Below are 18,005 nucleotides of genomic sequence, written 5' to 3'. Positions count from 1 at the left end.
GGCAGGGCGAAGGAAGGCCGGCGGGGATCGAGAACGGGGTAGGAGAGCAGAGTCAGGCTCGGCGGGCGAGGCCCGGGCCCGGGCGGGGCGATGGAGGAGGCGCTGCTCTCCACCCCCATCAACCCCAATAACTTCCCGGCCAAGCTGTGGCGGCTGGTGAACAGCCCTCGGTACCGCTCCATTCGCTGGGACGGACGCGGCGAGGGGCTGCTCATCGACCAGCCGCTCTTCGAGGCCGAGCTGCTCAGCCCGCCCGGGGCGGGAGCCGGCGGCGGCAGCGTCGGGGGCGCCGGGGCCGCGGGAGCCGCGGGGGGCGGCGCCGTCGGAGGCATCGGCGCCGTCGGGGGCGCGGGGGCCGAGCCCGAGCTCTTCAAAACCACCAACTTCACCAGCTTCATCCGCCAGCTCAACCTGTACGGCTTCCGCAAGGTGGTGCTGGGCGGCCCGGGCGCCGCGGGGCCCGGGCCGGGGCCGGGGCCGGGAGGCGGCGGGCCGGCGGGCGACGGGCCGCTCCACCACTTCCACAGCCCGCACTTCCGCCGCGACCAGCCGCAGCTGCTCGTGCACCTCAAGCGGCTCACCAGCGCCAACAAGGCCAAGCTGGCGGCCGGCCTGAAGGTGCCATGCCGGCCGCCCAACCGCTTCCAGCGGCTGCTCATCACGTCGGCCTCGGCCTCCGCCTCCGCCTCCTGCAATGCCGCCGCCGCCGCCGCCCCGCTGCAGCCCCCGGAGCCGCCGCGGCCCGACCCGCACGGTGAGTCCCGCGGGGCCGCCTGGCCCTCGCCCTCGGCCTCCGCGGGGCACACGGGCTTTGCCAGCAACCACCATCTCAAAGACATTGTCGCACGTCTTCGTCTTGGGGGTCTCTCTCCGCTGGGCATCCCTAGAATGAGGTCAGGGCCCGTCATCGCTGTCCCTAGCACCAGCACCCCCTTTCACCCTGCCTCTTGCGGGAAGAGCCCCTAGGCTTTCAGGCCCCAGGTCCACCAGCAGCCAAAGGGACCTCTGCCTGAGGCTCCCATTCCCCTTTCCTGTCTCCTCTTCAACGCCGTGTCTCCATTCCGTAGCCAGTTACCTTCTTGAGACCCGGGAGCATCTAGAATATATAGCCCTTTGTTGAAGCAGAGGGTCTGGAAGAAACACAGAAGGTTCTCCTTCGTTCTAATAGGAAGCAGAACGGAGTTACTGTACAGGGAGAGAACTGGTGAAGGGGTCAAGGTAGGAAGGAACAACGTCCGAGCCAAGTTTCTAAGAAAAGCTTTAGACCATTCATACCAACCGAGGGAAAGTGAACCAAGGTACCAGGAGGGGAAGCTCGTCCTTGAAGAGACATACCATCTTCCACCATTGACACACTAAGAAATCTTGAAAAAAGTGTCTCGACAAGAATCATATTTTAGGCTCTAAGTAATGTATAGAAGGTTAAGACGGTTATATATTTTAGAGCAAAACTATAACAATGTATTTTATTGTTAACCAGATATTGTTCCTCAGTGGAATGAATTGGCTAAACAATTCTTGCTTAGAGCTGATGCTTATTTTAAAAGGTTATGGTTGGACACCCAGGCAAAACTGATTTTCTTTATAGCTGTTAAGTTTTAGTTACAAAGAATCTTAGAAAGCTCACATTTATGGCTTTTGGATTTTTCACTTTTTTTTTTTTTACAGGGACAGAGAGAGGGATAGAGACAGACAGGAACGGAGAGAGATGAGAAGCATCAATCAGTTTTTCATTGCACGTTGCAACACCTTAGTTGTTCATTGATTGCTTTCTCATATGTGCCTTGACCGCAGGCCTCCAGCAGACTGAGTAACCCTTGCTCGAGCCAGCGACCTTGGGTCCAAGCTGGTGAGCTTTTTTTTTGCTCAGGCCAGATGAGCTCGTGCTCAAGGTGGCGACCTTGGAGTCTCAAACCCGGGTCCTTTCGCATTCCAGTCTGACTCTCTATCCACTGCGCACCGCCTGGCCAGGCAGATTTTTCACTATTGGCAGTAATCTTTCAGTATTTGAAAAACTTTGTATTTATAAATCTGTATTTACTAAAAATAGAGAAATTCTTTTTTTTTTTTTTTTTGTATTTTTATGAAGCTGGAAACTGGGAGAGACAGACAGTCCCGCATGCGCCGGACCGGGATCCACCCGGCACGCCCACCAGGGGCTACGCTCTGCCCACCAGGGGGCGATGCTCTGCCCCTCTGGGGCATCGCTCTATTGTGACCAGAGCCACTCCAGCACCTGGGGCAGAGGCCAAGGAGCCATCCCCAGCGCCCGGGCCATCTTTGCTCCAATGGAACCTCAGCTGCGGGAGGGGAAGAGAGAGAGAGAGGAGATGGGGTGGAGAAGCAGATGGGCGCTTCTCCTGTGTGCCCTGGCCGGGAATCAAACCCGGGACTTTTGCACGCAAGGCCAACGCTCTACCACTGAGCCAACCGGCCAGGGCCCAGAAATTCTTTGAGATAGAAAATTATGAACTTGAGTACTGATGCTCTTCCTCTTCTTCTAGGAAGGTAAGAGTAGCAATATTCCCCTTGTCTGTTTAAGGATCTATAATAGGACCTTTAAGAAAGCAACCAGATATAATACTGAGAATTCATTCCTTACCTTCAAGTAGGAGAATAATAGAAACAGCTTTAGCATGTTAACATGGATTTAACATAAAGATTTCAGGGTTACTTTTCAGTCATGGGAAACTTAAAAAAATAAATAAAGGTAACACTGTGTTCAATTTAAGCTAAGCCTAGAGTTATGAATGAGACAGTACTTTGTTCCTTTGGAATTTAGAGGATAAGGGATCAGGTTATATCTGTGGAGTTTAGAAAAGGGATTAGGTAAGAGTTCTAGTAACAAGTTGGAAAAATAGCAGTGGCATAGGAATGTTCTAAAGGAATTCTGAAGGAATATTAAGCTACTTCCATCTGATGGCCATTGATTTTGGTGGGGAATTGACTGGGGCAGGGCAATGGAGACAGTATCATGAATTACATTTGGCAAAAGAAATGAGCATAGAGAGAAAAGACTGGGAAATGTGCTCTTGAGAGAAATAGGATAACCATTTCAAACAAAGAAACATACATACATACATGTAAACATAAAAACAACTCTTGCTCACTTTTTTCTCTTCTCTGATTTTCTCCCCCCCTCCACATACCTTAAACTCAATTGTATTCTAAGGATAGAGAGCCCATTTTTAATTGAAGAAATACAGGGTTTAGCTAGGATCTGATTTTCTTCTATTTCAGTTGTTCAGCATTTTAAAGATTATTTGTTGAAAAATATGTATTAAATACTAGTTTGGGTGGGATGTAATTCTAAGTTCAAGAATACTGGCCCACCTTTGTTTCGCTTTAATTCCATGTTCTAAGTCCTTGGCTCTTCTATTTTTGCTCACTTAATTTTTATTTTCCATGATTGTCTTGTTTCTGTGCCTGACTATACTGCCATGTCTTTGTTTCCCATTTTGTTTTTTGTGTTGTACTTCAGTTTAGGGTTTAAAAATACTTATATCTCTTTTACAGTACAATCCTCTGGGTTTCTTTTTTTTTTATTCATTTTTCTGAAGCTGGAAATGGGGAGGCAGTCAGACAGACTCCCGCATGGACCCAACCGGGATCCACCCGGCATGCCCACCAGGGAGCAATGCTCTGCCCCTTTGGGGCGTTGCTCTGTTGCATCCAGAGCCATTCCAGTGCCTGAGGCAGAGGCCACAGAGCCATCCCCAGTGGCTGGGCCATCTTTGCTCCAATGGAGCCTCAGCTGCGGGAGGGGAAGAGAGAGACAGAGAGGAAGGAGAGGGGGAGGGGTGGAGAAGCAGATGGGCGCTTCTCCTGTGTGCCCTGGCCAGGAATCGAACCCAGGACTCTTGCATGCCAGGCCGACGCTCTACCGCTGAGCCAACCGGCCAGGGCCTGGGTTTCTTTTTTTTTAAGCAAGAAGAGGGGAGATAGACTCCTGCATGCACCCTGACCGGGATCTAATTGGCAAACCCCGTCTGGGCCAATGCTTGAATCAGCTGTGCTATCCTCAGTGCCTGGGGCTGATGCTTGAACCTATCAAGCCACTGGCTACAGAAGGGGGAGAGAAGCAGATGGTCTCTTTTCCTGTGTTCCCTGACCAGGGATCGAACCCAGGACATCTATACACAGGGCCAATACTCTATCTACTGAGCAACCTGGCCAGGGCTACAATCCTCTGTTTCAGAGTGTATTTCTTATATCTAGATCCTTGAGCCAGCTGCCCTTTTTACTTTTTGAGAATGTACTTGTTAAGAAATGTGAGGTTCACATGTTTTCCCTTTTTTTGTTTGTCTACTTTTGTTATTTTGTTTTTAGTGGCAATTTAAAAAATATTTGTTAAAACTTTCTAAACTAAGTAACATAAGGCTGAGCAGTAGATAATCTATCTTTGCCTAGGACTGCCAAGCTCTCAAGAGGCAGGTTTTGGATAAGAGGCAAGTTCTTTTCCTGGGGATTGATTAGTTCTGATTTATTCATACAGAAGGAATAGACTAAGAACAGAAATTCATTTTGCCCTACATTTCCAGAATTCTGAATTTAATTTTTGCCAAATATATCTTAAAGGCATTCTGAAGATCTGTAGGTGATGATCTGTAAAGTTAGAATAGAATACCATGAGGTCACCCTTAACAGAATAAATAAGAACTGAACATGGTTTAGATTTTTATTTCAAAAAATAATTTAAATGAGTGTCCTTTTAACCTGACCAGGCAGTGGCACAGTGGATAGAGGCCAGTTATCCGACCCCCGCCGCACTTCTGGAAAGGGCACCTCTTTCATTGGTGGTCAGTGAGAGGAGCACTGTATGTGGCGGCCCTCCAACGATCTGAGGGACAGTGAACTGGCCCTGTGTGTAAAAAGTTTGGGGACCCCTGGGATAGAGCATCGGACTGGAATGCAGAGGACCCAGGTTGAAACCACAAGGTTTTTGGCTTGAGTGTGGGGTCATAAATATGACCCCGTGGTCACTAGCTTAAGCCCAAAGGTTGCTGACTTGAGCCCAAGGTCGCGCTGGCTTGAGCAAGTGGTCAGTTGCTCTACTGGAGCCCCCCGCCCCCCTTCAAGGCACGTATGAGGAAGCAATCAATGGACAACTAAGGAGCTGCAACAAAGAATTGAGGCTTCTCATCTCTCTCCTTTCTGTCTATCTGTTCCTGTCTGTCCCTCTTTCTGTCTCTCTCTGTACCACACACAAAAAGGAGTGTCCTTTTAATTCTAACAGCATCCTTATGTTAGCAGCATCTAAAATAGGTAAATATTTGGCCGTTACTCAGAATTTATCTAGATAGAAGTAGAATTTATATTTTAATTCAGGTCTAAACCAGAAATTGAGAAATCAAGGTAGAGAATTCTTTAATTAGGTGCTTAAATGAACAGTTTGAAAGTTCATCAACAGCTTAACCCTAAAAATCGTAGAAAAAGGATTACTGAGCTGTTGCACACTGTAGCAGTATGTAATTTTTAGCATGTGAGGAAAAGTCGAGTGTTGAGTAGTTTTGGACCTTAGAAATACCTATTATGAAGAGCAAAAAATGTTTCTAGATTTCAAGAGGATTGTCAGTGGTAAGGTCAAAGTATGTATACATTTGGAATTACTAGTCAAGTGGTATAAAAACTGCCTTTTTTACTTTAAAGTAAAAAAGGAAAAAGTACTATAGTTTTTAAGAACTATACAATTTAACAGGGCCCTGGCCTGTTGGTTCAGTGGATAGAGTGTTGGCCCCTTGTATGGACTTCTGGGGTTGGATTCCTGGTCAGGGCACACAAAAGAAGTGATCACCTGCTTCTCTCCCCCTTCTTCTTCCTCTCAGCCAGTGGCTCGATTGATTTGAGGGTAGGCCCCAGGGCACTGAGGATAGCTAGGCTGGTTCAGGTTTCCACCTCAGGCACTGAGGATAGCTTGGTTAATTTGAGCATCAGTCCCAGATCGGGGTTGCCAGGTAGATCCTGGTCGGGGTACATGCAAGAGTTCTGTCTTCCTATCACCCCCAACTCAAAAAAATAAAAACAAAAATATAAATAAATAAATAAATGCAATCTTTGGAACTAAGATTATTTTCCCCATTAGGTTTAGAGCTCTACTTCCAGGGTTCCAGATTTTTTTGTGCATATTTGTATGTTTGCATTTGTTTATTTTTATTTTTGGCATTAATGCTTTTTCTCTCTCTTTTTTTTTTTTTTGGACAGAGACAGAGAGTCAGAGAGAGGGACAGATAGGGACAGACAGACAAGGACAAGAAAGGGAAAGATGAGAAGCATCAATTCTTCATTGCGGTACCTCAATTCACTGATTGCTTTCTCATATATGCCTTTGACGAGGGAGGAGGGCTACAGCAGAGCAAGTGACCCTTGCTCAAGCCAGCGACCATGGGGTCACGTCTATGATCCCACGCTCAAGCCAGTGACTCTGCGCTCAAGCCGGATGAACCCACGCTCAGGCCGGCGACCTCTAGGTTTTGAAACCAGGTCCTCTGTGTTCCAGTCCGAAGCTCTGCCCACTGCGCTAGTGCCTGGTCAGGCAATGTTTTTTAAAAAATTTTTATTACTTTTTTAAGAGTTTATTTGAGCAAAAATCAATTCAAATTAGGTAGAGCCAAATCAGAAGTAGAAGTACTCCCTAATGCGTTATTCTTTAGAGCAGCGGTTCTCAACCTGGTTGCGACCCCGGCGGGGGTCGAATGACCAAAACACAGGGGTTGCCTAAAGCCATTGGAAATATGTATTTTCCGATGGCTTTAAGCGATCCCTGTGTTTTGGTCATTCGACCCCTGCCGGGGTCGTGACCCACAGGTTGAGAACCACTGCTTTAGAGGAACTAAACACCATAGAAATAAAATGAATGGTGTGTAACTTGTAGAATGGATTTACAGGTTAAATATTTGAAAATTAAGTTTTTGAGGGCCATTTTTTACCATGTAGTTTAACAGATGAATAGCATATAAATTAGACTTTCCCTGTTTTATAGATTTGTTTAATAAAACAATAGAACAGCATTTGTGAACCATGTAATTTAATACATAAAGCCCTCTAGGAATCAATTAGGCTAGCTTTGTTTATGTTCAAGATATACAGTCTGTAAGTTTAGTTTGAGTTTAGCTTGTAAACATATTTTCCTTGTTATATATAGTATTGCCCTTTCTCTTCCTCATATCTGCTCAAAATTTTACTTAATTATTTTTAGAGAGAGAGGAAGGGAGAGAGAAACATCAATTTGTTGTTTCTCTTATTCATGCCGTCATTGATTGATTCCTACGTATGCCCTGACGGGATCGAACCCGCAACCTTGGCGTTATCTGGATGATGCTCTAACTAACTGAGCTACCTGGCTAGGGCAGTTATGTGGATTTTTTTTTTTTTACAGAGGCAGAGATAGACAGGGACAGACAGACAGGAACAGAGAGAGATGAGAAGCATCAATCGTTTCTCGTTGCGCGTTGCTACTTCTTAGTTGTTCATTGATTGCTTTCTCATATGTGCCTTGACCGTGGGCCTTCAGCAGACCGAACAACCCCCCGCTGGAGCCAGCGACCTTGGGTCCAAGCCAGTGAGCCTTTTGCTCAAACCACATGAGCCCGCGCTCAAGCTGGTGACCTTGGGGTCCCGAACCTGGATCCTTCCGCATCCCAGTCCGACGCCCTATCCACTGCGCCATCGCCTGGTCAGGCCAGTTATGTGGATTTTTAACGAACAGACTCTCCAGGAAACTCAGATGTAAGTCAGTTTTTGAGAGCCACTGAGATCTTGGCTAGAGATATTCTGAAGAAAAAAAGGACATGGGAAATTATCAATTTAAGGAATGAAGAAGAGAATTAAGTCAGAGTTTTCAAGCCTGACACCTCTGTAAGAATTATCATTAAAAAAAAAAAAAATTGAAGGGGAGCAAAGAACATTTCATTTCTTTTTTGGATTGTATTATAATTTTTATTTTCTCATTTATGTATATGGTAGACTGCTTATTTTTGTGCTTATTATTAAGGTTCCTAAATGATTTGAAAGACAGAATGGAATTTCTAAAGCTTTTAGGAAGTAGCTTACAGATCGGAGAAATCTGGGTGAATAAATTGAGGTAAAAGGTAAAATGACTGAATATAAAAGGCTTTTAACATTGAATATTTGATTTAATATTTGATTTGATGATAGAGTTTGGCCATTTTGTCCCTTATGATAGTCATATTGAGAACCAAACAAAAGTTTGATTATTTTTTCAGCATCATACATGTAATCTCATGTCCTGGATTCTGAACTACTTTTTACAGTACTTAATTTTTGTTGTGTTAAAAATGGCTGAAAACATTTCATAGGTAAAGAGTACTATGTATTTCTTAACTGTTGATTTACTACCAGTGGTGCCATTAAAATTAACAAACGTGCTCTTCCTCTTTTATGCAGGACCAGTGGCTGTAGGACAATTTCATCGGTCATTTCGGCGAGATAGTCTGTCTCCTTATTCCTACATATCAACATCATCCCACAACCACAATACTTTCCCTCTGAAAGGTTTAGATCGGACCCCGATTCCACCTAGAACATGGCAGAACTCTCTTGGCATGCACCCAGGACAAGTAGAAACGTCTCCCACTTTTTCAGATAAAGGGATTCCATTTCCTGTACTGCAGAGGTTTCCAGCTGAAGTTACCTATACCCTGCAGCCCAGCGCCACATCTATACACGTTCAGCAAGGTCCTCAAGCAATGGTCGGAGCCTCCCCAAAATATAGTAACTACACACCCTCCACACAGTACTCCCAGGCCTACTATCCTACAGGTATGAGAAATTCAAGTTCAACAGCTTCTCTTACGGGCCTTTATAAAGTGCCTTTATTTTTTCAGTGCATTTCTGCAGGCTTATAAATACTAGGAATATTAACCTAAGAAATGTCAAAGATGTCTCATCAAGACATTTTTAAGCAATATATAGAATTTCATGTGTTCTTAAGGGTTGTGAGCATTTTGTTGGTGTATGTTTTTAGTGAAGCTTTTGTACCCTCAAAATGTGTCCTAGTCATGAAATTAAAACGTAGTACACTGAGCTTTGCTATAACTGTCCTTGGTGCAGAATTGCTTTTTCTTTTTTAAAAAATATTTATATACATATTACGTATTTTATATATTTTTAATTTTATAGGTGAAATTACCTCATAGGACATTTTCGTATCTCAGTAGTGAAGTTTAATAAAAGAGCACGCTCTCCATCTCTTAAAACTAAATTATATTCTTTTAGTAAAAGTGTAATGGTGTGGTTTGACAGTACAGTGCCTGCAGTGTTAATCCCGGCCAGCTAAGAAAGGGGGGGGGGGGGCAGAGAGACGAACCTGACGATGACAACTGACTTAGAGCTCAAGCAAGGGCCTTGAAGACATGTTGGGAGATAGATCTCAAGCTGCTAACTGGGAATCCTTATGATAGTGACCATCTGTTTAGCTTCTGGGGGGTCTTTTTGGGGGGGTACATTTTTGCAAGGTATTTTGTTCAAACGTAAATTCCATTTTGCAGAAGCACTGTAGCTGTAGTGTGCGTTTCATGTAGCGTGCTTTACACAGAGATGAGATGGGGCAGTAGAAGCAACAAGACAAGGGTCAGGGCTTTCGGAAAAGGCCGGAGAAAGAAGAAAGGGGGCATCTCTTTGCCCTATTAGTTACAACTCTAGAAATATTAATTTACTCAAGATATGTAGATCTGGAAGCAATCTCTAGAGGTATTTTTTAGACTACAGTATTTCTTTCCGGCAGGATGACATCAAAAGCTAAAATAAATAGAAGGAATGTAAATTAGATAAAGGAATTGAATATCATAATTTGTAACTGTTCCATTTGTAGCACTACTCACTGTTTTCTAGCTGTAATATCCAACTGTATTTTGCTATCGGCTCATTGCATTCTACCTAAATGTAGTAGTAAAAGGGGTTAATTTCCCCAAAGCATTTAACTTCAATAATATTAAAATAATAAAACCAGAGTTTAAATTACATTGGGTTTTATAGATTTTTTTTGAGCTGCTACTGTTTTTGATGATGGAGTCGAGAAGGAAAAGGGGAAGGGATTAAACCGAGTAAGGATGATTTAGCAGTTTTAATCATTTTGCCTATTAGAAATTAAAATTTTTTTCTCTTGTTTATATAGAACAAGGTTGAAGCCTAGTATTTTTCCAGATTGTCAGCTTCTTCTTTGAAAAACAAAAATATCTGTGTGAGCTTTAAAAATTGATGACTAATTTTATGTTATATATCTTATGCATAACAACAAGAAGGATCAGATATTTTTTTCTTTCTCTTTTTTTATTTTTTGAGAGAGAAACAGGAAAGGATGAGAGATGAGAAGCATCAACTCATAGTTGTGGCACTTTAATTATTCATTGATTGCTTTTCATATGTGTCTTGACCCGTGGGTGGGGGCTCAAGTTGAGCCAGCGACCCCTTGCTCAAGCCAGCGACCTTTGGGCTCAAGTCAGCAATTGTGGGATCATGTCTATGATCCCGTGCTCAAGTCAGCAACCTCAGGGTTTCGAACCTGGGTCCTCAGTGTCCCAGTTTGAGGCTCTTTCCACTGTGCCACCACCGGTCAGGCAGGATCAAATTTTTATTAGTGAGTTTAACCCAGTATTTTAATAAACACATTAAGCATGGCTAGCTACATTATTATTTTGGCTTCATTCCCTGTATTCATTGAAAATATATGTAGAGATAGCTGTGTCTTCCTTATACTTGCTTTACATTTTGTAGCCCGTAAACTAGACAGTAACTCTACCTCCCCTCCTTTTACAATAAATGTTTTACAAGAAATGTTTCTCTTTCCTTTCCTAACTTCCTTCTAAACCTTCTCAAACTTCCTAAAGACTTAGAAACTTCTGGGGAGTTGAATTTGGAAGGACTGTAGCAGGGAGCTGTAGAATGTGCTTGGCCTTCCAATTTGGAATTTTAGAGGCATTTTCCTAGGGCAGATTAGATATGGTGGTTAGGTTCTATATTGCTATTAGTCATACACTTAAGGTACAGCTGATTATAGTCTGGCTTAGGAGCCAAACTAGCCTGTATGATGGTGTTTCTATGGGAAAATATGTTCCAAATTCCAAACAATCCTCTTGGAGACTCCTGGTTCTAAATTTTGTAAGAACCAGTTATATATTATTTATCAGAAAACACTAGAAATAGTTAATATTATTTATTCATTATAGGAAAACTGTTAAATTATGATTTAGGATGTTACTTAAAAATAGTTTATATTGCCGTGGCCGGTTGGCTCAGCGGTAGAGCGTTGGCCTAGCGTGCGGAGGACCTGGGTTCGATTCCCGGCCAGGGCACACAGGAGAAGCGCCCATTTGCTTCTCCACCCCTCCGCGTGCTTTCCTCTCTGTCTCTCTCTTCCCCTCCCGCAGCCAAGGCTCCATTGGAGCAAAGATGGCCCGGGCGCTGGGCATGGCTCTGTGGCCTCTGCCTCAGGCGCTAGAGTGGCTCTGGTCGCAACATGGCGATGCTCAGGATGGGCAGAGCATCGCCCCCCTGGTGGGCAGAGCGTTGCCCCTGGTGGGCGTGCCGGGTGGATCCCGGTCGGGCGCATGCGGGAGTCTGTCTGACTGTCTCTCCCTGTTTCCAGCTTCAGAAAAATGAAAAAAAAAAAAAAGTTTATATTAACTTGTATATAAACCATAAATTGCAAATTGTCTCCAAGAATTTAAGGTAAGGACTAAGAAAGAAACATTAAAAGAACAAGTAAGTGCTGCTGAAGTGTTTAATATGGTACACTGCATATGAAGTAGAATCTTGTGTTATCTAAATGTTTCTTCCTTTTTTAAAAAATTTAGAAATTAAATTTAATGGTGTGCCATTGATCAATGAGAGTACATTGGTTTCAGGTGAACGTCTCCATGACATTGGAACTGTTGATTGCATTGTGTGCCCATCACCCAAAGTCAGATCATTCTCTATCACCATATATTTGTCCCCCCTTACTCTCTTCCCCGCCCTCCACCCCTCCCTCCGGTAACCACTTCAGTTTTATCTGTGTCCATGAGTCTCAGTTTTATATCTTACCTGTGTGTGAAATCATATTGTTCTTAGCTTTTTCTGATTTACTTATTTCACTTAGTATAATGTTCTCAAGGTCTATCCATGTGAATTTTTGTTTTGTCTTTACTAGGGATAGTTGAAATGACTATAAAGTTTCTGAGGTTATGAGAATAAGAAACTCACAATCACATGATCACTTCTAATAATGTAGAGTAGTTCTATGATGTAATGTATGTAAAACTGCTTTGAACATTCTGAAGTACTATATAAATAGAAAGTTGTATTGTTACACACAGAGGATCTACTGTGGAAAAGAAAGTGCCATAAAAATATTGTACAAGTACTTAATTCTTTCAAACTTTAGGTAAAGGAAACAAAATATAGTAAGCAATTTAACCAATAACTTAGTAATTACCTACTTATGAAGAGCATTACAAATAATTTCCCCTTGAGAATAATGTTCTATTTAACATTAAGTAGATATTATTCTCAGAGGCAGGATGATAATCACTCCCAAATTCAGTTCTGTAAGTCGTAATAAAGTAACTAATTTTGGAATAATGTCCATATTAAATGTCCATTAAATCCTTTCAAAGTGAGCTACAATATATGACTTGAGGTTTTGATCAAGTTTTAGTAAAAAAATCTAACTTCATTTAACAATTACTTACATTGAAAATAAACTTGAATCTGGTCTTTCTATAGTTTAACCAGTAAGTTTTGAATTTTGTTGTATTTCATTAATTACTCTAGTAAAGCCAAACACTGAGACAAAAAAATTGCCATCAGACTGACTGATAAAATGACTCATATGAGTCATTTCCTACATTTTCCATTCCTCTCTTGAAGTGTCTGTTTTCTTTGCCTAGCTCATTTACAGTTTTTCACTCTTATCTCTCCTTCAGAGACAAAATGTTGTAGACCAGTAGTAGTTGGTCTGTTTACTTTTGTCCTATATTGAATTCTGAGTTTTTCCTTGGATGTTATTTTCACAGTGTGCTACTATAATTTAATTTCCCTTTTTAATAAAAAGCTTTATTTTAGGCCTTTTTATTTTCCTCATGATACATATATTTGAATGAACATAAGAATATTAATATATTCATATTTATAGAGAGAATTCTATATTGAGGAATTCTTGTCCTTTGACTAATGTTATAATGCTGAATTGACTCAAAATCAACTTTGCCTTTTTTTCAAAGTTAAGTTTTAAGCTCAAAACAGTGTTTAGCAATTTGTAGCTGCCCTTCATCTCATTTTTTTTAAAATTTATTTATTTGAGAAAGGCAGGGGGAGAGAGACAGGAACATTGAGCTGCTCCTGCATGTGCCCTGACCTGGAATCGAACTGGCAATCTCCGTGCTCCGGGATGACGCTCCAACCAACTGAGCTATGTGGCCAGGGCTCATATTTTATTTAACAAATATTTATATAACAATCACTATGACCAGGCACTGTTCTGAGTACTTTTCAAATGCTCAATCATTTAATTGTCACAACAACCTTATAAGATAGGAAACATAATTATCCTCATTTAATAGATTAGGAAACTGAAGCACAACCAGGCAGAAGCAGAGCTGGGCACAACCCCAGGCGGACTGACTCAAGAGTCCGTTCGTTTGGGCACTGGGCCCTGCTGCCTATCTGCCTCTCATACCACGAGGGCAGTTTTGCTTTGTTTAGTTTTGCTTTGCTTTTTATTTTTTTTATTTTTATTTTATTTTTATTTTTTTGTATTTTTCTGAAGCTGGAAACGGGGAGGCAGTCAGACAGACTTGCATGCGCCCGACTGGGATCCACCTGGCACACCCACCAGGGGGCGATGCTCTGCCCATCCGGGGCGTCACTCTGTTGCGACCAGAGCCATTCTAGCGCCTGAGGCAGAGGCCATGGAGCCATCCTCAGCGCCTGGGCCAACTTTGCTCCAGTGGAGCCTTGGCTGTGGGAGGGAAAGAGAGAGACAGAGAGGAAGGAGAGGGGGAGGGGTGGAGAAGCAGATGGGCACTTCTCCTGTGTGCCCTGGCTGGGAATCGAACTCGGGACTTCCGCACGCCAGGCTGACGCTCTACCACTGAGCCAACCGGCCAGGGCTTGCTTTGCTTTTGAGGGACTCTTTTCTGGTATATCTCCTCCCCAGAGTTAGTTCTTTCCAGATAGGGTAGACAGCAGAGATCAGTGGAGGGACCTTCCTGTCTGTACTGCTGGTGGCAGAGGGACTGTCCTGAGTTCCTGACTTGTTCTACTGCAGTAGAGGGAACATATTTCACCTGCTAGAGCGGGAGGTCCAGGTGGGGGCCTCTAAAGAGGGGGACTCCCTCTAATTAATTTCTGTATCTCTGTACACCTAGCATAGTGCCTGGCTATACTGGGCCCTTGGTAAATAATTTATTGAGTGAATGAAATAATTCTAGTTTTAGCTTTGCAGTGAATCATCTGACATGACCTTCAGCGGATTATTTCATGTCAGTCCTCCTCAGTGTCCCTTTATATGAAATGGCAGTGATCATTTGGATCAGGGATTAAATGAATACATTTATATGAATACACAGTAAAATTTAAAACACTATACATATAAAAGACAAGATATTTTAAAAGCTGTCTTTCAAATAAGACTAGATATTAACACTTTAAAGGCTAAATATTTTGTAATCATATATACTTCCCCCCAAGGTACATAGGATTTTAAAATTTTTATTGAAAAATATGTATCATATCATTATTTAAAAATTTTTCTGAATTGACTCGGGCAAAAAGTGCTGCTTATTATTGTTTTAAAGTACATTTAAATTCTAAAGATCTGCTCTTTGAGCTTCTAATCTTACCTAATGAGCATAAACAAATGTAGGCTTTTGGCATGACCAAGAGTGTCCTCATGCTGTCACGCCTGCACTCAGGCAGTCTGTATTGTCAGCTTCTCTGAAAAGGCTGGATTTCGTTCTTAATGGAAAGAGGGATTTGGTGTAGTTATACCAGGAGGTTCTCTTCAGCTGCCACAGGAAAAGCACAGTTATTATTTGCCTTTCTTTTTTTATTGAGATAAAATATACATAACATAGAATTTACTGTTTGCTTTTTTTTTTCTTTGAAAGAGAGAGAGAGACAGGAGGAGAGAGAAATGAAAAGCATCAACTGGTTGTTGTGGCACTTTAGTTGTTCATTGATTGCTTCTCATACATGCCTTGATGGGGGAGGCACTCAAGCTGAGCCAGTGACCCCTTGCTCAAGCCAGTGACCTTGGACTCAAGCCAGCAACCTTGGGCTTCAAGCCAGCAATCTTTGGGCTCAAGTCAGTGACCATGGAATCATGCTTATGATCCCTCACTCAAGCTGGCCACCTCAGGGTTTTGAAACTGGGACCTCAGCGTCCCAGGTCAATGCTCTAACCACTTGCACCATCACTGATCAAGGCAGAATTTACTGTTTTAACCATTTTTAAGTGTACAGTCTGTGGCATGAAATGCATCCATATTATTGTACTATCATCATCATCCTCTACCTCCAGGACTTTTTCATATTCCACACCTGAAACTCTGTACCCATTAAACACTGACTTCACGTCCCCCTATTCTCCCGGCTCCTGGCAACTATCATTCTACGTTCTATTTTGAAGATTTTGACAACTATAGGAACCTAATATAAGAGGACTCATATAATATTTGTCCTCTTGTGACTGGCTTAGATCTAAGGTGACCAACTTTTTTACAATGAAAAGAAGGACAAAAATAAATTGAAGAAAACAATATTGTAAATAAAAGAAACATTTTATTCATTGCAACAATAATACACTATAATATGATAAATGCATAATTAAAACATTTGTAGTATTTTATATTGTAATTATGCTTACATGCCTATTAATTTTTAATAATTGTAAGAAAAAAGTACTCATTTAGATACAAGTACATCACATTACAGGCAATGGATTGACTGCATCGATTGGATACAGACATTTACAGATTAGTCTTCTAATATCAAAAATAAGGATTCATAAAATAAATGTTTTTGTCTCAAAGGAAAAAAAAAAGAACATGTAGGAGGACACTTCGAGAGAGGATGGAACTTATAAAAGAAAGACTGTCCTCCCTAAAGGGAGAAAATTGGTCACTGTTGGGCAGATAAAATATATTATGCTCACTTTTTTAAAAATGGCGCTGCCCACATGGAAGCCCATCGCCCAGGTGATAATATTAGTTGCCCTTCTTGCTTGGGATGGGCGTGATTATGTTAATGTGTGTTGGGGGAGGGCTTTTGCGCCAAAAGGTCTTTTGGTTTTTTTTTTTAATTTTTTAAAGACTTTATTCATTTTAGAGAGGAGAGAGAGAGAGAGAGAGAGAAGAGGGGAGGAGCAGGAAGCATCAACTCCCATATATGCCTTGATTGGGTAATCTCAGGGTTTTGAACCGGCGACCTCAGCATTCCAGGTCGACGCTTTATCCACTGCGCCACCACAGGTCAGGCTGCGCCAAAAGGTTTTAAAAGGAAGAGAGATTACATTCTAGGAGAGCAGAGAAAGGCCACGTGGAGGCCAGGAGAAGCAGCCAAGATGGCAGAGTGTTGAAGGAGAAGCCAGTTTGTGCAGGGAGAAGATGGGGAACAGCGGTGAATAAGGCTGGTCAGGTAGAAACTTTGATTCTAGGAAAACTCAGATAAGTCAGTGGCTTTGGGAACCTTTAATGGAAAGGGAAGTGTTTTTCATTGTGTGTATTTATTGCCCGCTGGGTGCAAGCTAGGATTAAAGCTAATGACCCACCAGTTCTTGGCTCCATTGTTTCATTACTGTCTGTCCGAATCTAATGTGAACCTGCATTGGCCAAGCAGCTGTGATGATGGCCATGGCTACTGGCCATACAGTCACCTTATTGTATCATTTGGCAAAATATCTTTAAGGGGGTCGTTGGTGTTGTGGCATGTGTCAAAATTTCCTTTCTGTTTTTTTATCGCAAGAGAGACAGAGAGAGGGACAGACAGGGACAGACAGACAGGAAAGGGGAAGAGATGAAAGGCCTCAACTCATAGTTGTAGCACTTTAGTTCATTGGTTGCTTTCTCATACGTGCATTGCCCCAGGGGGCTCCAGCTGAGCCAGTGACCCCTTGCTTAAGCCAGTGACCTTGGGCTTCAAGCCAGCAACCTTGGGCTTCAAGTCATCGAGCTTTGGGCTCAAGCCAGCAACCATGGAGTCATATCTATGATCCTGTGATCAACCTGGCGAGCCCACGCTCAAGCTCGTGAGCCTGCACTCAAGCCAGATGAGCCAGCGTTTTAGCTGGTGACCTCAGGGTTTCAAACCTGGTCCTCAGCGTCCCAGAGGGATGCTCTATCTACTGTGCCACTGCCCAACCAGGCCAGATGACCTTTTTTTTTACCTCATCAAAAATAAGGAGATATTGGGGTTCTAGTTACAATAGTTACTTATCTTGAAATTAAATTTACTAGTAAGATGTTTTTCCTTTTGAGCATTTATATTGAGCATATTCTCACTGTTGACACTGTACTATTCTGGAGTGGATTTAAGTTCAAAACATTTTAATTGTATATTTGAGTTACTTCCACAGGATCAAGTATATGAACTTATTTTCCTAACCTATAGTGGGAGTGAAAAATTTTACCTTCATTTTTTTTTGAAAATTTTTACCTTTAGATAACTTTTTGTAATTCGGCTTTTTAAAAGTGCTAGAATTGTTTTAAAAATGTAATCAACTCTTATAATTATATCTGAAATAGAATCTTGTTTATTATTCCAGTTTTTCACACTACATGCGATTTAATGCCTTCACACTGGCTTTAGGAGGACACTGGATGTTTTTTATGTGGAAGAATGTATTTTAGGACAGTGCTAAACTCATAATACAGACTAGATTAATTTGTCATGTATTAAGGACACAGTTGCATTTCTTAGATGGATTTTCATGTTCAGTAAGCTTACTAACACCTGGCCCTGTTCTATTTTGTGGACTATACAAAGTAGGACCGCGCTGGTAAGGAAACATA

General features: G+C 42.3%; 1 protein-coding gene and 1 non-coding gene across 2 annotated transcripts in view; one reads left to right on the top strand and one right to left on the bottom strand.

The window, feature by feature from the left end:
• The first annotated feature begins 90 nt into the window (after window positions 1-90).
• The window catches only part of HSF5 (heat shock transcription factor 5), a 52,125-nt gene continuing 34,210 nt past the window's right edge, over window positions 91-18,005 (top strand). The window contains exons 1-2 of the mRNA XM_066255521.1: window positions 91-754; window positions 8,404-8,778. Of these exons, the coding sequence (XP_066111618.1) occupies window positions 91-754; window positions 8,404-8,778 (1,039 nt within the window). The remainder of the gene's footprint in view (window positions 755-8,403; window positions 8,779-18,005) is intronic.
• Window positions 2,366-2,441, bottom strand: TRNAA-UGC (transfer RNA alanine (anticodon UGC)). The gene has a single exon. It is a non-coding gene; the product is annotated as a tRNA-Ala (tRNA).

Source organism: Saccopteryx bilineata, chromosome 2 (genome assembly GCF_036850765.1).
Source record: "Saccopteryx bilineata isolate mSacBil1 chromosome 2, mSacBil1_pri_phased_curated, whole genome shotgun sequence".
Lineage (NCBI taxonomy): Eukaryota > Metazoa > Chordata > Mammalia > Chiroptera > Emballonuridae > Saccopteryx > Saccopteryx bilineata.
This window is presented reverse-complemented; position numbering and strand designations above follow the sequence as displayed.